Source organism: Barbus barbus (genome assembly GCF_936440315.1).
Source record: "Barbus barbus genome assembly, chromosome: 4".
Classification (NCBI taxonomy): domain Eukaryota; kingdom Metazoa; phylum Chordata; class Actinopteri; order Cypriniformes; family Cyprinidae; genus Barbus; species Barbus barbus.
Genome location: NC_136732.1, coordinates 33,989,152 through 34,010,039, shown reverse-complemented (window position 1 = coordinate 34,010,039; position 20,888 = coordinate 33,989,152). Strand labels below are relative to the sequence as shown.

The 20,888-nt window shown below is 39.9% G+C and overlaps 2 protein-coding genes across 2 annotated transcripts in view; one reads left to right on the top strand and one right to left on the bottom strand.

Moving 5' to 3' along the window:
• The window catches only part of LOC306868757 (nucleolar transcription factor 1-like), a 967,110-nt gene that overhangs the window by 854,245 nt on the left and 91,977 nt on the right, over positions 1–20,888 (top strand). The gene's annotated exons all lie outside the window — the stretch shown is intronic.
• ngfra (nerve growth factor receptor a (TNFR superfamily, member 16)) overlaps positions 13,003–20,888 on the bottom strand; it is a 46,038-nt gene continuing 38,152 nt past the window's right edge. The window contains exon 6 of the mRNA XM_079415104.1: positions 13,003–17,386. Coding sequence (XP_079271230.1) covers positions 17,334–17,386 — 53 coding nt within the window. The 3' untranslated portion in view covers positions 13,003–17,333. The remainder of the gene's footprint in view (positions 17,387–20,888) is intronic.

Sequence of the window (20,888 nt, the reverse complement as noted above, 5' to 3'; positions counted from 1 at the left end):
AGTTATGTTGCCATGTTGGAGATTATCAACATCCCTGTCAAATTATGTTTAGGTTGCATGCACACAAACTGCATAAACTATTGTGGTTGTATTTCCCCCGAATGTTTTCAAATGTAAATAGGATAGGATAGGATAGGATAGGATAGGATAGGATAGGATTGGATAGGTAGTTTATTAATCCATGCAGGGAAGTGGTGTTATCCATGATGACTAGCAATTTGCCTCATTCTCTTCTCAGCAACCACGTCCAGAAGGACCAGATCCTATCCTAATGTAATTACAAAGAGTAGACTAACTTTAAGGTTAACCTAAGCCAAACTGCCTTTACTTTTCTTTTATAACACAACTTGTTAATGAGACAACATCTTGTGAAATGGCTGCTGTACAGATTGTCTTTTTCCAAAATTTTCGAAGCTTGTTGTGGTTGGAGTGTGATTTTCGGCTATAGGTAGACTCCAGCAGTAAATATATGTGGCTTTAATTAGCAGCAGACTGAGCCGAGTTGAGCTGATGATGGAAGGGCAGGGCTGCTCGTTAGAGTCCTTGGACTATGATGTTTCATAAAGGCTATAGTGTTCCATTATCATAATGCATTCTGAGTTGCAGTTAACACTTTACGTTTAATTTGTTAACATTGCATTAGGTATCATGAACTAATTACCATTACATAATGTAGATTAATGTTTATTTTATGTTTGTTCATAATAATGTTAATGTTAATTAATATTAATTTATACAACTTGAAATTTAAAAAATGTATTACTATAGAAATGAACATTAATCTACAGCAATAATGCCACTGTACACAAGTAATTTTCCTTATTCCATGATACCTAATGCATTAACTAATGTTAACAAATTTAACCTTATAATAAATTATTGCCTTAGTTGCAAAATTGTGTAAACTGCCAGGAGTTCAGAAGACCCATGGCAGAACTACACCTTTATTGTGGAAAAAAAGAAAAGAAAAGAAGAAGATCAAGAAAATGCTGAGAGAACATCTGTTAGACTTTGGTTTGTTGTTTTGAGAAAAAAAATCAAAGAATAACATGTTGGAGCCATATTGTTATGCTGGAGCCATGGCCTGAGTCATATTTTCCTATTTCCCCCTTTCTCTACCTAATAATTTCCTGTTACTTTTCACTGCCCTGTTATATAAAAGCATAAAAAAAATTCCATTCAAATACTAGCATGAAACTGTAACACACCATCATGCTTTTTCCAGAATCTGATCTTGGTCTTTATTAAATTATCTAATGCACTTTATTCCAAACACCCTATTGATATTCAGCTGTCCTTGTGGCTCATCAGAAGTGCCACCAATTTGGGCTCAATATGCTGGCTCGTGGAGTTTTAAATTTGTTTAATAGCACTTGTAAATGTCACGGCTCTTGCATGAGCCCTGTGTCATACACAGTGAAGGAGATGTTTTTGTCTTCTGTGAGAGCTCAAGGACCTGAGGGAGCTCCTTTTTAACTATTCATAAAACAATACACGCTGAGCCCACGGCAATTAGAAAGCACTTAATAGACTTCGATGGCACTCACAGGGTCGTGGCCTCACTCTAAGGAGGCCAAATCAGACGGGTACTCTGTGTTTATTGTTCATGTTTCTTTTTTTTTAATGTCATCTATAAATAATGCGGACATTTAAATGAAGGTGCGTCATCATAAGTACGCCATTATTTTAATTTCAGCTGCATTTGTGGTTGTGTTCCCTGTGCTTCTGCATGTGATATGAGCACTCATCTCCAAAAAACACCAGCACTCAGGAGATACAGAGAGGATTTTGTGATTGATTAAAGAGAAACCAAGTTTCCAAAACAGTTTTCCAAAACAATTTTCAACCAAAAGGACAATAAATTATAATTCTAACTCAAACTGCTTTTACAACTGTCTCAAGAATTCTTCAGTTACTTTACATCATTATGTATTCAGAGTGTGTCAAGGATGATGTAATATCTACTTACTCAAATTTTTCTGTTTTCAGCTCCTTTTCCCAAAAAACTTAAACGCTATTATTTTGCAGTCTTGCAAGCGCTATACATTTTTTTTCTTTCAGGAAATGCAAATTTAGACTTTCTAAATTTAAATTTGATGATTCTGCACAGTGCTACACTGATAGGCTTAAGTTTATATACCTGTCTAATTGGAAAAACTTGCCTCTACCTACATTTTTGCAAAACTTCTAAAATGTTCCTACACAATACAATTCACTGCAGTTTCCAGCTGAAATGAAAACTAATGGTAGTAAAGCATCAACAACTTTTATTCCTTTTGACATAAATTATGACTATATTGGCAGATTATCGGTTATAGAACATAGACTTAATTTCACACAGTTACTTGAACAATGCTATGCTAAATGTGTGACCTCAAAACGCTTTTACCGTAGTGTATGATTTGTACACTAATACATTTTGACATGTGCATCAAATAACCATATGTACAACTTTTGCAATGTAGTAAAATTGCTTCTTTGCCCACCTCGTACAGCATTGCACTTATAATGCAGAGTGCTCGGGTACACAGCGCCCTCCTACTTCCACTCACTCTTACATATCTACATCGCCCCAGAAGCCTGAGATCTACAAGCGAGCACAAAATCACTTTTCAGAAAATTTTCATTCACTGTTCCTGGCTGGTGGAATGACACCTTCCCACCCCCATCCAGAAACTTTGCTTTCTCTTTCTTTAATCCCTCCCTGTCTAGCTTGTACTAATCTGAACAAAGTCTGAAATTTCCTTCCTGTGTTTATTTGCCTCTTTATGATGAATTGCTTCTTGTATTCCTCAATTGTAAGTCGCTTTGGATAAAAGTGTCTGCTAAATGAAGAAATGTCAATGTAAATAAATGTACTGTAATACACCAGTTCCAAATAAATGAGCTTAAAGACTTGCTGGCATGGCTTCTTCAGCAAATGCATTTTTATCTCATGCTTGCTTTTAACACTATTGGTTAGATTTAGGGTTTAGTGTAGGTTAAAAACAATTTTAAACATAATAGAGCTTTAAAATCTTAGTGCCATTCACAGGACATTTCATTTTTGAACTGTCACGATTTGTACAACAACCAGCATAATAATCGTTGCCAGATTCGCATTCTTCTGTTTCAGATAAAACTTAACACACACATTTAGTGGACATTTCACTTTGAAAGAGATGCAGCAAAAATATCCTTGTGCTAAAATTTTGCAATAGGCACGTTTTTCCAATGAACCTGGCTTGGTATCTGTCTATCTGTTTGTTTTGTTGTGTGTGTGTGTGTGTGTGTGTGTATGTATGTGTGTGTGTGCGTGTGTGCGTGTGCGTGTGCGAGTGTGAATGTCTGTCCCTGATTGAGGCGGTGAATTCAACATCTGTTGTTCCATTTCTCCAGCCAAAGCTATTCATCAAAATGGGAGTGAATGGAATTCCTAAACCCTTTAAAATCAAACAAACAAATAAAGCTTAAGAATAGATGATTTGCATCCTTCCATTTTCTTCCGGTTTATTTCAGTGAGCCTCACGCAGCTGCAGCCAATGATAGGCACAACTAAATGTATTATGATATGAATAATACATTTCCATATATCATATAAATATTGATTATGTCAGCAGGCTTGATGCCTAGATTAACTCCATCCGAATAGAACGGTTTAAGCAAAGCTGGCAATACACAATGAGTGTAATGCAGAAAAGGTCCGCAAAGGCCAGACCCTATCAATGGGGAGAATTGGGAAGAAATGCCTCTGCAGTTTTTCTCCATCTGCTGTTAGTCTCACACACACAAACACATACAGGGGGACCAGGATGGTGACTCACTCTCAAGATGATGGTGGTTTGGTATTCATGTGGCATGTAGCCAATAGCCAACAGCAATACTGCAGCACACACACACATATACACTGTACTCATACAGTTTTTGTTGTATAACAAACTGACCAGGTAGATTCATATGTGTTTGCTTAAAATATGCTCTGCCTCTTATGTTCACCAAGGCTGTGTTTATTTGATCAAAATACAGTAATACAGTAATACTGAGAAATATTATTACAAATTAAAATAATGATTTTTATTTTTTATTTTGATATATATTTCAAACGTAATTTATTCCTGTGATGCCAAAGCTGAATTTTCAGCATCTCCAGTCTTCAGTGTCACATGATCCTTCAGAAATCAGAAATCACTCTAATATGCTCATTTGCTGCTAATACGGTAACACTTTAACAGGATTTGTTTATTAATAGAAAGCTTTAAAAACAGCATTCATGTATAATGGAAATATATATTAACAATTTGAATGTCTTTACTCTCAGTTTTGATCAATTGAATGCACCTTTACTGAATAAATCATTTATTTAAAAAAAGAAAGAGCTACTGTTCTATATATCTAGATTTACTTTTATTGATTTGGCAGACATTTTTATCCAAAGTCAATTGAACCTGTGATCTTGTATTGCTAGTGTCATACTGGTTGAGCTACAAAAAAAAACATCTATAAATATATCTATATATATTTCTTTATCGGTCTGACTGATCTGGTTTTGTACTATAGATCTAGTAGTAGACAACAATAACATTATGTGAATAATCATGTACTAATTCCTAAATTAAAGATTACTTTAATATGAACTAATGATGGTATGTACTAATCAATGTTAGTTAATGTAGTAATTAACACTTTGGGGTAAGTTTTCAGACATGAATACATATGACTCATGTCATAGTTAAGGTTAGTACATGCCTTAACTCATCATTAGTTCAAATTAAAGTGATATTTAATTTAGGTATTATTAGTACATGACTATTCATGTACGGTTATTACAGTAAAGTGTTTCTCAAGTTCCTCAGTGTCTGTTCAGACAGGAAGAGAATCAGAGGGACCGTATGTGTTTGTGTGCGCTCATCATTTGCTGGGTGTTGCTTCCACATGAACAGATGGTGGAATCATGTCTTGGCAGTCGCTGTTTAAAGTGTGCCAATAGAATGCTCTGATTGAGACAATGACAGAGTAATAATCCGCTGATTGTGTGTGTGTGTATGTGTGTGGTCATCATCTGAGCATGGGTGGGCAAAAACTGTGTTAGCGTGCAGGGTTTCGTGTCTGTATGTGACTCTGTTAATATTAAGCATGAGTATATTACACAGGAAAAGCAATGCACTTCCTACTGTATTTTTATCTGAGCGTCACTCTCTCACTCTGTCCTAATTCTGTCTCATATTCCACTCTCCTTCCTTCCATTGGTGGTCCTGCCTCATTTCTCTTGAGGGGCAGCAGGTGGTATGTGGTGTGGGGTCTACATATGTGTGTGTGATGGAAGGTATTGATTTGTAGATGTGTTAATGGCTGTGGTGAGCTGGATGTCTTTCCCCGTCCATTTATTCCTGTGATACTAAATCTGAATTTTCAGCAGCCATTTCTCTAAGTCTTCTGATTTGTTGATGAATATAATGTTTAAAAGAACAGCATTAATTCAAAATGTAGAAATCTTTTTTTTTTTTTTGTACTGTGACCTGAAAATGTGACCGGTCCTAAATTTTACGGGTGTTCCGTATTCGTCATCCTTTCTTATCAAATTGCTTGCTACAGATGTGAAAATGCAGAAAATCGAACTTGATCTGAATTCTTGCATGACGGATGAAAGTTTTGGAGGCAGTGTGTAAATGTGATTGACATAATGTAAGGTCGTATTTATTTTTTAATGTGAGAAAATTTCGGACGAGAATTTTGGATTCAGTGTGTAAAGACCTTTCCTTTTTACAGTAGAACAATGAATTGTTAGAGCTAAGATCTCACAGAGCTCATAGTTGTGACTGGACTGACAGAGAAATAAAAGCTAATCATTGACAAATCTGTGTAAATTACCTATGGTTACACTTTATTTCTATAGTCCACTTTAGACATTCGGTAACACTTTAGATTAGGGAACACATATTCACTATTGACTAAGAGTTTTCCCTCAATAAACTCCTAATTTGCTGTTTATTAATAGTTAGTAAGGTCGTTGTTAAGTTTAGGTGTGGGGTAGGATGAAGGGATCAAGAAAATGGTCATACAGAATAAAGCATTAAAGGAGTAGTTCTCTTCCAGAATAAAACTTTCCTGAAATCACCTTCATGTCATCCAAGATGCTCATGTCTTTCTTTCTTCAGTCAAAAAAATGTAGGTTTTTGAGGAAAACATTCCAGCATTTTTCTTCATATAGTGAACTTCAGTGAGAGCCAATGGGATGAAGGTCCAAGTCTCAGTTTCAGTGCAGCTTCAAAGGGCTCTGCAGAGCCAAGGAACGAATGTCTTATCTAGCAAAACATTTTCTTAAAAAAAAATACAAATGTATATACTTTTTAACCACAAATGCTCGTCTTGTAATCACGTTGGAAAGGTCGCACATGACGTAGACAGAAGAACTGACCCAGTGTTTACAAAGTGAACGTGCAAACAAACACCTTTACGAAGGTGAAACAATGATGTCGGACAGTTTTGAAGTTGGAAGAGAAAATGAGTCCCTACCGTTTTTGAACCAAAGTACGCAGACGAAGAACTAACCACGTGTGAATTTTCCAATGTGATTACGTAGCATGTGCATCGCAGAGCTAGTGCAAGATGAGTATTTGTAGTTAAAAAGTTCATAATTAGTTTTTTTTTTTTTAGAAGATGACCAATTGTTTCGCTAGATAAGCTTATTCCTCAGCTGGGATCATGTAGAGCCCTTTGAAACAGTGTTAAAACGGCGATTTGGGCCTTCAACCCGCCATTAAAGTCTATTATATGGAGCAAAACCTGGAATGTTTTCCTCAAAAAACTTAATTTCTTTTTTTCGACCGAAGAAAGTAAGACATGAGCATCTTGGATGACATGGGGGTGTCAGGAAATTTGTATTCTGTAAGTGAACTAATCCTTTAATATGTGCTTTATAAGTACCAATGAAACGCCCATATGCTAGTAATAAGCATGCTACTTAACAGTGAACAGTGTTTCCTAATATAACGTGCTACCAAACATTCTACTTACTATGAGTAACTTTGCAACCACATATCAACTAACTGTCACGGTTCACCTACCCACGGTCTCACCTCGTCCCGTGGTTTGTCATGTGCGTGCGTGTTGTACGTGCAGGGGCGTGGCCGAGCCGTCATCCACTCACTCCCTTCAGCTGTGTCTCATCACTGAGCCAGCTGTAGCCCATTTCCTCTACCATAAATACCTCTCTCTCATTCCTCTCCTCTGCCAGATTGTTCTTGATGTCTACCCACGTACAGTGTTCCAGTCTTCTCGTCGTCATCTCGTCATCTGGTGTCCCGTCTGGTGTTCGTGGATCGGAGTTCGTGTTGGTGTCGTCGTGTCCTCGTCTCGTGTCTGGAGTTCCCCTGTCGTCGTTGGGTCTGTCTTCACCACCACTCCACCGTGTAGCCCATCCAGTTCCTGTGTCACTCCAGTACCACAGTCCTGTCGGTGTCTCACTTCATTTCATCAATAAACCCTGTCATTTCACTTGCATCTTGTTTCCTCTTCCCTTCAGCCGATCATGACAGAACAATCTGGCCATGCTATGGAAGCAGCGAGTGGTTCATCCTCAGCCCTGGAAGACTTCATCGCCCAGAGCATCGACAGGATGAACAATCAGGAAGCGAGCCTGAGTAACACGGGTCGTGCTATTCAGGCTCTTGTGACACAGGTATCCGAGCTCACCCAACAGTTTCAACAGTTACGAGCTACCACTGCGCCACCCACGCCGCCTACTCCTCCCACGCCATCGGAACCCCTCTCCCAGTTGGATCCACGCCTACCTATCCCGGAAGCGTACGGCGGGGAACCCAACTACTGCAGGGCGTTCCTAACAAGGTGTTCGATGCACTTCGCCCTCCAGCCCCGGACCTTCAGCGGGGAGCAAAGTAAGGTGGCGTTTGTTCTCACCCTGCTCACTGGGAGAGCGGCACTTTGGGGAACGGCGGTGTGGGAAAATCAAGACCCATGCTGTACCTCGTTCCAAGCGCTTTCAGAGGAAATGAGGCGGGTATTCGACCGCGCCGCCGCCGGAAGGGAGGCGGCCAGAATGCTTGCTGATCTCCGTCAGGGTGCGAGGTCAGTCGCTGACTATTCTATCGAGTTCCGCACCCTGGCGGCGGAGTGTCGCTGGAACGAGGAGGCGCAGTGGGACATGTTCCTGCATGGGTTGGCTGACCGCGTCCACAGGGAGATCTACGTCCTGGACCTCCCCACCACACTCGACAAACTCATCGAACTAGCCATCCGGGTGGACGCACGGCTCTCTAGAGCGGAGGCTCGCGTCCTGGCCAGTCGAGTCCCTGGTGGGTTTGAGAGTCGCCGCACCAACGACGGGGACGCGGCCAGTCCCGACTACGATCTCGAACCCATGCAGGTGGGGCGGGCTCGGCTCTCCCGGGAGGAGAAGGACAGACGGAGATCCCTTGGTCTTTGCCTATACTGCGGAGGGGCGGGACATCTTCGAGATAGATGTCCGGTAAAAGACCAAGCCCGACGGTAAGCATGAGGCTACTGTCGGGCGGGATCTCCGCCAAAAAGACCTCATCAACATCTTCTACCCTCCTTCCGGTGAGACTGAGATGGGCTACTAACTCTCACTACAGTCAAGCCCTGCTGGACTCGGGAGCCGAGGGTAATTTTTTGGACTCATCATTAGCCAAGAGACTCAACATTCCCACCAAACCCCTCACTCACAAGATTTCTGTTCACGCCCTCAACGGCCAAGAGCTTCCCACCATTGGCCTTATCACTGAACCCATCACACTCATCACGTCAGGCAATCATTCTGAAACCATCCCCTTCCTTATCATGGACTCACCCCTAGCACCCGTCGTGCTCGGCCACCCCTGGCTCATTTCCCATAACCCTAAAATTGACTGGCATCACAGAACTATCACCGCTTGGAGCAATCAGTGTCATAAGTCCTGTCTTGTGTCTGCTTGTCCGTCTGTCTCTGTTTCTATGTTTCAGGAGGAGGCAGTGGATCTGTCAAACGTGCCCGCGGAGTACCAGGACCTGAGGGAGGTATTCAGTAAGTCTCGAGCAGCTTCTCTTCCTCCGCATCGTCCTTACGACTGTGCTATAGATTTACTGCCAGGTACGTCTCCGCCTAAGGGCAAATTATATTCGCTTTCTGTTCCAGAAAGGGAGGCTATGGAGAAATATATTTCTGATTCTCTAGCTTCTGGGTTCATCCGCCCTTCCTCTTCTCCAGCGGGGGCGGGGTTCTTTTTTGTGGGGAAGAAGGACGGATCCCTGCGTCCTTGCATCGACTACCGAGGGTTGAACAACATCACGGTAAAGAATACTTATCCTTTGCCGTTGATGTCTTCAGCCTTCGAGAGGTTGCAGGGAGCGGCTATCTTCACGAAATTGGATTTACGTAACGCTTATCATTTGGTCCGCATCAGGGAGGGGGATGAATGGAAGACTGCTTTTAACACCCCTAGGGGGCACTTTGAATATTTGGTCATGCCCTTCGGGCTGTCCAACTCCCCAGCGGTCTTCCAGGCACTCGTCAATGATGTGCTGCGAGATATGGTCGATCAATTCATATATGTTTACCTGGATGACATATTGATTTTTTTCTTCATCTCTCCAGGAGCATGTGCAGCACGTCCGACGAGTGCTTCAGAGGTTGCTAGAGAATGGGCTTTTTGTCAAGGCGGAGAAATGCGCGTTTCATGCACAGTCTGTTCCATTTTTGGGATATATCGTGTCGTCCGGGGCGGTGCGCATGGATCCTGACAAAGTCAAGGCTGTGGTGGATTGGCCAAGCCCAGATTCCCGTAAGGCCCTACAGAGGTTTCTGGGTTTCGCCAACTTCTACCGGCGCTTTATTCGCAATTTCAGCCAACTAGCCGCGCCTCTGACTGCCTTGACCTCCCCCAGAACCACGTTCAGGTGGTCTAACGCAGCCGAGCTTGCGTTTACTAAACTCAAGAGCCGCTTTGTTTCGGCTCCCATCCTCATAGCACCTGATTCCTCACGTCAGTTTGTGGTGGAGGTCGATGCGTCAGAGGTGGGGGTAGGTGCAGTTCTTTCCCAGCGCTCTTCCACGGACGGCAGGATGCATCCCTGCGCGTTTTTATCCCATCGTTTATCGCCAGCCGAACGCAATTATGACATTGGTAACAGAGAGTTGTTGGCCGTCAAGCTAGCGTTGGAGGAATGGCGTCACTGGTTGGAAGGGTCAGGGGTACCTTTCATCGTCTGGACCGATCATAAGAACCTAGAATATATCAGAACTGCTAAAAGATTGAATTCCAGGCAGGCGCGGTGGGCACTTTTTTCGGTCGTTTTGATTTTTCTCTCTCGTACCGCCCGGGTTCCAAGAACATCAAACCCGATTCTTTATCTCGTATTTTTGACAATTCCGAACGCCCGTCAACTCCCGAGTGCATTTTACCCGAGACGCTTTTCGTTTCCGCTCTGACATGGGAGGTCGAATCGAGGGTCAAGATGGCTCTAGAAGGGGTAATGCCTCCGCCCGGTTGCCCACCGAATCGATTATTTGTGCCGGAGGAATTAAGGTCTGACGTTATCCAGTGGGGCCATTGTTCCAACGTGGCTTGCCATCCAGGAGTCAATCGCACCGGGTTTTTGGTCAAGCAACGATTCTGGTGGCCGCGCATGGCTCGCGACATTCACAGTTTTGTTTTGGCTTGCTCGGTTTGTGCCACTGGTAAGACTTCCAATCGGCCCCCAGATGGGTTACTCCAACCGCTGCCTGTGCCTTCGAGACCCTGGTCCCACATCGCGCTAGATTTTGTCACCGCCCTCCCGCCCCCTCAGGGCAACACGGTTGTTTTGACCGTGGTGGACCGATTCTCGAAGGCAGCACATTTCATTCCCTTGCCCAAATGACCTTCAGCCAAGGAGACAGCGGTAACTGTCGTAGACCACGTCTTTCGCTTACATGGCCTCCCGGTAGACGTGGTCTCCGACAGGGGTCCCCAGTTTGTGTCTAAGTTTTGGCAAGAGTTCTGTAGATTACTGGGAGCGACTGTCAGTCTGTCCTCCGGGTTTCATCCCCAGAGCAATGGCCAGACCGAGAGAGCCAACCAAGATTTGGAGAGAGTGTTGTGTGTATCCATTATTCACTTTGCAAGTCTATGCTATGTCAAAATGAATATAATTCAGCATCATTAATGCCCCCTTTTATGACAGCTTTTAATCTTTTAATCTCAAGTTTTAGCTGACTCATGGTCCTTCTTAAGTATATGAGGGTTAAGGACAAAAAAGGGACGAATTATTCGATTAGTGATTACATTTTGCTGTGGTAGTTGGTTTGTCTAGCTAATCTCATTGAAAGTGAAGGCAGTGACAGTGGAGCTTATCTCTTACACCCCGCTGCTCATCACTGTCTAAAAGCCTGCTGACAAGCATCAGTGGGTAAAGGCTCTGATGTAAGGCTTTGTAAAGCGCTGGTTCTTGTGCAAGCATTGTTCTCTCAAGCGGTTTTCACACACAGTGTAGGTGGTGTACGAGCGTGTCTAAATGCTAACATACACCAGGAGTCAGGAGTTTGAAAACACTTGACTGGATTTATTTGTTTCTCACATACCTTTTGAAAAAGGCTTTTACTTCAAATTTGTTTTGTAGACAAGAATAAATTGTGTGTGCACAATAATGTACAAAACTAATATTATTTATTTGCTACTTTTCTTAATTATTTTTTTCATTATTATAAATTGCTTGAAAAAATCATTAAGTTTATTAATTTACTAATTAATTTGACTATATACTGTGTGTGTGTGTGTGTGTGTGTGTGTGTGCGTGCGTGTGTACATGTGTACAAATAAATACATATACTGTATATAGTATACACAAAAGTATTACTTTTATTTCACCATCTGATCCAATTCATTTGTATATATTGTAGATATTATTAGTGTTATTGTTATTATTACTATTATTAAAAATAACAATAATAGTGCCTTTAATATTACAAATAATGTGTGCCCAATCATTTGGTGGTCAAAATCCATGTGTGTAGGTACCCACAGTTTATGTAAGTGCATGACAGATATTTTTTATTTATTTGTTTTATTATTATTATTATTATTTATTTATTTGTAATAAATGTGTGGTTTCTTTGGGTTTCGGCATAAATGCAAACAGCGTTACAATTGCAGTGACTCAAAGGCTGGTTCTAATGAAGCACATGGATGTGATTTGTGCTGTGGTTTGGCAAACACTTGGTCCAAACATATTTTGTGGTCTATGCTTTTCTGCCACTTCCAAACTTTTTTTGACAGAATTTAAAACAGTTCTCACTTCCCATTGAGATGAAGTGACATGGCCAACTTTTTTTGTAAAAGGTCTTTTTAGAAAAGTGAAAGACTAGTGAATTATTTCATAATTATACATCTGGAATTGTTTCTTTCAATTTATTTGTTGCCTTCACACTGAAAGAACAATGCAGAAATAAACTTCAAGCGTGCGTGCTGCTAAAAGACCAATAAAGCTGTGCTGTGTAATTCTTCATGCCTGCTTGAATTCTCAGCACAGCAAATTTCTCAAAGTTTAACAGAAGGAATCTGATGCTCGGCCCATGTTGTTACTGGGGTGCAGATCTTAAGGGCTTTGTTTTGGTTCATGTGTATTGGCGAGGTCTGGATTTGGGGCTAATATTAGGGCCATATAGAGGTTGAACCACTGAATAACTTCAACCATGGATCATGAGTTTGGTGCCTGATTCATGTTTCCCAGGGTGTTCACATGTCAAATCAAAACAGGGTGTCTAAAAATGTAATTATGGGTATTTTTCCTTCAGAGGTACGATATCAGTCTTTGGTCAGAACAATCTGAGTTATAAGGGTCAGACTCACTCACAAGTATCACCCCACTGAAGTCATTAGCATTTAGATGTCTGATGTTTTATATAAGCCAGAATTCATGATATTGGCATAACCTCTTGTCAATCTTGCCAGGTGAAGCATTTTTTTATTTATTTTTTTTATCCTGTATGTTGGGAGAATCGCAGCTAATAATGGAAACAGACTGTGTTGTAGCAGTCATATTTGGTTTTTATTTAATAGAATTCTAATGCTTTCATTTCTTGTTTACATAAGTGTATTGTCATAACAACTCCAGGAAACAATTTACACAATACAGTGTACAGCATGGATTACGTACAGAGAACATTCAGATCTATTGGAGGCTGAACAGGGGGATTGATTTTCTAAAGCATCATGTGGAGGTTCTTCCTAATATCCTAAGTCGAGTCTCTTAAATGTGATATAGTCTATATTTTAACTAATGTAATTAATGTACAATCCCTTTTTTATTTCAACATACCTGTAAAACACAAAATTTATCAAATATTGCCAATTTTTAGGCTTATGGATGAAGAGCTCAAAGATTTGTGAATTAGGTTGTGCTGTGAGGTGAGTTCATATAGTAGTTTAATGTGAATTACCAGTGACGTATATGACACTTTCAGTTTTTTGGGAGGGTGTGTTACCTGTTCCCGCAATGGGAAGGACATAACACATACGGTATTTGTCTTTTTACACTGTATTTCTCAGAAACAGAATAACAGATAAAATTCACCTGGATGTACTTTACCTGGATTATGACATACTATTTTGAAATCATCAACAACATTTTCTTATAACTAAAGATTAACGAGATAAAAAAAACAAAGGCAAAACACTATCAAATACACTTAACACAGAACACAGGCAAAATAGGTAACATAAACATTTTACATGAAATCAAACTTGTTGAACACTGCTCAAAGACACCTGACAAAATCCACAGGCACTTTCTGGTGATGGACACTCTTTGAGTGTTCAAATTCAATCTGTTACAAGTGCTACGAAAGTAAACTGTCTCTATAAAATACTGCTCTCAAAGAATAAATCTATTTGGAAAAAAAAAATCTGTTTATAAAAAAATAAAGAATTAGTGAAGTAGAAATGAAGAAAGATGGAGGGACAAGGATGGAGTTTTTTAGTATGTGAATATATTGCAAACAAGTTTTGTTTTCATCTGATACACTTTGTGGCTGACAAATGGATTTATAACCATTTAAGTGGACATTTTAATGTGGAGTTTTTTTATGTATGGCAACTTTGGCACATTCCAGGGAACTGATTCAAGACTCCATCAACCTGTTAACTTCAATTGTTTTATATGCTTACTGATTGATTGATGCATAGATGCCTTATAGATGCCAAGCACAAGGCATCTTATATGTGAAATACATGGTAAATGGCTTTCCCTCACACTTATATTCTCAGAACACATTACGACAACCAATCAATTTAACATTCTATGAAAATATAGCCATATTTTCAATGTATTATACTCCCATCACCACCCCCTGAGAAGCATCAATCACTCAGAACTCTATTGTATTGTCATCACAACTCTCTCTATTTGATGTCTGCCAACTTCTCTGCTCTGTGTTAAGAATCAAAGCATGGGATAAACACAAGCCAGTCTGTTCTCAGCGCATTCCCACAGACAGCGATCTTATCTTGATCTCATCAGGTTCTCTCAAGTAGGCTAATATCAGAACAAACATCAGCAAAGTGCCCCATGAGTAAACGTTCAACCCATGATGTGCATTAAACACTAGCATGCGAGCAACTCCAGAAGCCAATGATATGCTTCGCTGCCTGATTTAATGGAAAGTGCAGCTCCAGGGGAGATGCACGCTACTAAAGCCATATAAAAGCTGATGGAGCCGACAACCTGCCTGCCAAAAAAGCAGGAGGCAGCGATGTTCCACCGACTCATATATCAAACTTTAAGGTAATGCATGACTTCAAGTAGGAACTGAATTAGAGTCTAATAGTTTAAACCAGTCAGTAACTTGCATTGAGTACAGGAATAATGGCCCTGCTGGAAAACCCAGCTTAAGATGGTAGCATTTTTTTTTTTTAACATGGTAGTCGGAAAACCACTGAGAAACAGCTACCAGCTGCTCATACTAGCTTAAGATGGTCAAGTTGGCTTAAACAAAGCTGGCAGGTCAACCAGCTAAAGACTGGCATTGTTAAAAAAAACAGCTACCTGCTTACGATGGATTTTGCATGGTCTTGTTGTATCAAAATGTGATTTCCTGTAGATTAATCACAGATGTACACTCTTAAAAATAAAGGTTCTTTGATGGTTCCATTAAGAACCTGTAACATTCATGGAACCTTTCCATTGCACAGAGGTTCTTTAGAAATTTAGAGTGTTCTTAACACTACAAGGTTCTTTGAGGAACCCAAAATGGTTCTTCAGTTGCATCACTGTGAAAACATCTTTTGGAACCTTTATTTTTAAGAGTGTAGGAATATTAGTGGAGCTGAAAGCAGAAAAGTTGGATGGTGAGTCCCAGAATGGAGAGGCAGAGCTCCAGGGAAGGGAATCCGAGCAGTGCGGATCCCCGGGAGAGAGAACTGACTGTGGGGAAGAAAAACGGAAAGCTTCAGGGGTAATTACGACCTGCCTGACAGGAATGTCTCACTAATGCCTCTCGTGTTTACTCCAGAGCCTGACAGTGAGCGCATTAGAAATGCAATGAAAGACAGTCCATTAGATACTGTGTGTGTGTGTGTGTGTGTGTGTGTGTGTGTGTGGATGCGCTATGGAATATCTGTGTTAGGTCCCTAACGTCTATTTACGATTGCAATATCCATTGGATGGATAGAAAACAGGAAGCAAAGACTATTTTTAGTTGTTCTGTTTTTTGTTGTGTGTTAACTTGCTTGTTGGTTAGACCATTCCAATTTACTCTAAAACTTATATAATAATGTTAAGGTACTTTTTATTACCCCTTAGTCCAGGTCAGTGATGCATCCTTAGACCAGCTCTCTTTCTTGCAGCTTCCAGCTCATGACTGCTGAGATGGTTGAGTAATTCAAACCACATTATAGCATCTGAATCTGCATCAGCATTCATGGAATGAATCATGTAACCAAGACAAAGAGTGAGAAAGAAAGAGCATATGTGGCAACAAAAGAGGAAGAAAATCTAGACGGATGACTCATCAAGAACTACAGTAAGAATCGTTGATTGTAGAGTCTGAGAAAGAAAAAAAAAAGTTTTTTTTTTTAGTTTAAGGCTTGTGAGACTTAAGTCAGTGTAGTTATTGGTTATTCATATGACAATATGTAGTTATAAGATACACATTTGGAGTTTTAGGTTTTCAACTTAAAGTAACTTTATATTAGCAAAATATTATAGTTTTTGTTTAGTAAATAGTTAAGACAAATTATTAAGGTGGTCGATAAGGTTTCCTCAAAAGTACTCAAAGAATCATTACTGGAATCATTAACGAACCTGTGCTCCTAAGTCGAATCTAAACCAAATCCCTATCAAACCTGAATTAATGGTAGGACAGAAACATAGTGGTTACTTCTAGGAGTGCATGATGGCATGAAAATAGTTGCGTAGCTCTTTGAGTTCTGGTTTCTCTTTGCATTGTGACTCAGATTTCTGAAGAGGTAAGGCGAGAAGATCTAGGCAATGAAACCTAAACTGCAGTAACTAGAGGAAGGCAGGGAATATGACACGCTATGTGTGTTTTTTATAGAGAAAAAGATTGTGAAAGAGAGAAAAAGGAAGGCAAGCTAAGTATAGATCTGAGTCATTACATTATTAAAGGTCAGCAAATGTCACAGTCGTGAGTTGTTGCCCATGAACGCTGACCTGCGATCAGCCGCTTTGAAAGTAGACGGCGACTGGTAGTTCTGCGCTAACTGCATACAACCCCCCAAAGTGTTAACACACACCTGAAAATGTGTACAATTCTGATTAAATAAAGGGCCTTGATGTTATAGACAAAATCTATTAATACTTCAAAGATAAGGCAAACACGATTATTAGATCTTATTAGATCAGGCAGAAGGCTCCAGGTGGAGGAACCATGGCGCAGCTGCTAAATTGCGCGATATCCGTTAAGCCTGTGATAGCGTCTCTTTGTGTCCTCTTTGCGTCCCTGGACATCCAGAGTTTGTGTCACAAGGGCGCATTGATACATCTGAGCAACCCGGGATGTGTTAAACATTCATCAGAGTTTGTGGTGGGTTTCAGTATACATTATGGTGAACTTTCTTCAGGGTAATATGCTTCAAGGCTTATGTTTATTTAGAAGTAGCTATTTTAAGCCGGTGAGTCTGATCGCTGATGTGGATCCATTGGTGCTGTTGAACCAGCTCATCAGCGAATCGTCTGTGCTGGGTTCAAAAGGATCAAAGGTCTTGTCTCTGCGTCCCTTGCTGGATGGCCATCATGGCCTCGCTCCTCCATTCTCCTCTTTCTGCTTCCTTGTTTCCTTCACTCCAACCTCTCATCCCCTCTTTATTGTTATATTGATAACATAGCATCCTCTTCCTCTCTGGTTAGGCCTGAGCTGGGGGAGAGTCAGGCTGAGCCCCTCCATCCACTCTCACCACTAGAGGAATAGAGAGAAAGAAAACGTTAGTGGTTCATGTTTAAATTCTTCAAGCAGTAATGTTTGCGAGTCAGTGACTATACGAATTTTTCGAACGTTTTCTTATCTGTCTTTGACAATTCAATTTAGCGATTTAGGTTCATTCAAGGGATTCATTTTAAACACTTGTTCTTGAAAATGCATTTTAGTTAAATAGTGCTGATTTGTCCCAAATTACTTAATTGACTGCATACAATTTCTCTATATAGGATTATTTGTGCACATTACACACACATATCTATCCAAACTTTTTAGGACAGTCATTTGTTCGTTCATATGTTCGTTCGTTCATTTGTTTGTTCGTCCGTCTGTTTTTTTTTGTCTGTTCATTCATTAATTTGTTTGTTTGTTCTTTCATTCACTAATTTATTTAATTAAATGTTTCAGAAAGAATGCTTTCTTATGCTAATCAAGCCTGTATTTATGATAAAAAATACTGTAAAACAGTAATATTGTGAAATATTATAACAATTTAAAAAAAATTGCTCAAGAAACATTTATTGTCATTATCAATGTTGAAAACAGTTTTGCTGCTTAATATATTTGTGTAAACAGTGATACATTTTTTCAGGGTTCTTTGATAAATAGAAGGTTTTAGAAAAGTTTTCATTCAGAAAAAATTATATATATATACATACATAGTAAGTGTAAAAGTGTAAAATTTTATGTTGTCACCCTAATTTATATTCTCATTGTTTATTGTGCCACACAAATACTGCCTCAAAGTAGTAAGCTATTTTTTGCTAGTGTAGATCATTTTCAAAATTGTGGCTTGACTGTAGTTGAACTTCTTTGACTAATGAATAACTTGAAATTTCACAGTAACTTCCCTAAAAGTGAACATTGAATATTACAGAATCTTACACTAGGGGGTTTTCAGTTTGTTCTAACGCTTTTTTGACACTTTTGGTGTTGACTAGTCATGGATCACACAACTTTCGTTATGAATATAGTTGACAAGAAAACTTATTATTTGTGCATGAATACTAGTAACCTTTAAATATTATTGTTGTGCACTAAATAATCCTTTACAGAGAAATATTATGCACTGCTTCATATCGTGTCAAAATGAAATACTGAAAACTTTTTCTCACTAAATAAAATGCAGGTTAAATTTTTAGCCAATTTGAGGCGAGCAGTGAGCAGTCCCCCTGGAGCTCTGAGCATCCCGTTCCCCTCTGCCTGCCCTAACCATTTAACTGCAATCACTACTACATTCAGCCTGAGACACAAATGCCTCATTTTCCCACTAACCCTTCAATCTGTTGTCAATTGTGGGATGCCATGGAAACAGTTCCGGAATGCTGCAAGTAGGCTTTTAGTTCTGAGGTACCGTTTTGTGTCTGGAGCAATTCAGAGCTTTGCCATTTGTGTAATACCAAAAAAAACAACACCTTTTTCCCATCTTGTATATGACATCATAGCAGTCTATGGAGACAAATGTCGCCATACCCACCCACTGGAGAAACAAAAGTCTACTGTTTAATTAGTTATAGAGGAAAGATATAAATTGTGTATATGTACGCTATAAACAAGCAGTATAAAAAGGCAAAAAAAAAGTTACTGTAGCTAGTGCTCAATTAAAACAAATTTAGATTTTTGAGGGGTAAAATACAACTTAACTCAAAAGCATGTCTATCAAACTGGAGATTGTTTATCATATTCTATTCACACTTTCTACCAAACCTGGAAATGCTACAGTCTTTTGTCCCATGAGGGCCGTCCTACATTTTCAGTGTCCTCAGTGGGGGATGCGGTATTTCGACATCACACTCTCTCGGCCTACCGAGGGTAGTTCTGACCAAATGTTGTGCTCAAGAGCACCTCCGAGAGCACTGAGAAAGTGTGAGAAAATGTGCGTAGGCAAATAGTAAACATAATATTTCAATGTAGCTTCTTAGTTAAATATAGTTCAACAGTATTATGCACACTATATGCAAAGACACATTTACAAAAGCAATGTACTGTTTGTGACAAATTTTTTAATGAGTCAAAAAAATAAAAAATCCCACGCACAGAAAAGTCTTGAACTGAATCAAATGTAAATAGAGAGACATGTACCTTTAAAAGGATAGTTCACCTTTGTTTTATTCCAAATCTGTGTGACTGACTTTCTTCTATATCTTCTATTTATTTGAAATATCTTTAGTATTTCACAGATAAAAAGTAAGTCATACAGGTTTGGAATTACATGAAGACAAAAGCTGCAAATGTCAGTGTTAAACCTGCACTGACAGAAGGGAAATGGTGCATTTAGATGGATGAGAATGAATCTGAAATGTATATATAGAAAGGAAAAAAAGCATAGAGTGATATCAGAAAAGGTGCCAGAAATTTGCTATGGTTCATGCTGTATTGCCAGCCTTCGACCAGCTCAAATGACGCACAGCCCGATGGGAATTGCCCCGACTCTCCTGATTAGCCGCTCACACCTTGGCAGATGGCGTGACTGATCTCCGTGTTGAGCAAAGTGTGGATCCATGCGATCACAAGTGGACTGAATTCCTTTAAAAAATTAAATACCCTTTCACCTTCATCCATCTCCTCTGAAATCCACTCATCCATTCGTTCGTTCCCTTGAGTCTAGTGAAAGCTTGGAAAAGTAAGAGCTGCTAGAGAGTGACAGAGAGGAATACTGGTATACTAGCATTATCTGCTAACTCCTCCTGAACTACTGACACAGCACATTTACACCAGTTAATCAAGTTATTTGTCACTCCCAATTGACGGCAACAGATAACAGAGACCAGTGACTCTAGTAAGAGTAAAATGAAGAGATATGTACAAGCAGGAACAGCTGATTCTGCAGCACATTCACCGGCCTCTTGGGTGCTTTAACAAGTTCGCCCTATTAGCTAAAAAATACATCTGCACACATTTCCGAACACACCATGTGTGTCGTCTGCATGTTTTAATGATTCTGTAGAAGCGGCGGCAAACATTTGTAGCTGATGCTTATTAGCAGCTTGCTGGTAGATAAAAAAAATGCAGGCACTGACGCACCAGTAGGTCTAAAGTCATCCTGTGATTTGTCATACAACAGCTCCTAATGAGCCAGTCTTACAGTCAGACTGTCTGGCCAGTGCATATTTCTCTAGCCTTAAACAGACTGCCCATGCTCACTGACCATCTAAAGTGTTTTGCGCACCAAACTAGAAAGTGCTATCCAAAAATCTGCAGCTTCAATCTGATTCTATTGATTTCCAGCAGGTTTTTAGATACATTTTAGATAAACCTGTCCCTAAACGACATGTGAAAACTAAAATGTATGGTTTTACTTGTCATTCAGGCAGAACCTTAGACAGTTCTTAGCCAAGATAAGATGCAATGGGGACTTAATGCCATTAGACAAAAGTCTGGCTATACAAGATGAAACTGACATTGATGTTTCATTAGCTAAAGAGGTAGTGGTTTCTTAAACCTTCTAAAAGCTTTTAAATTTGGTCATTTTTAACCCCATATT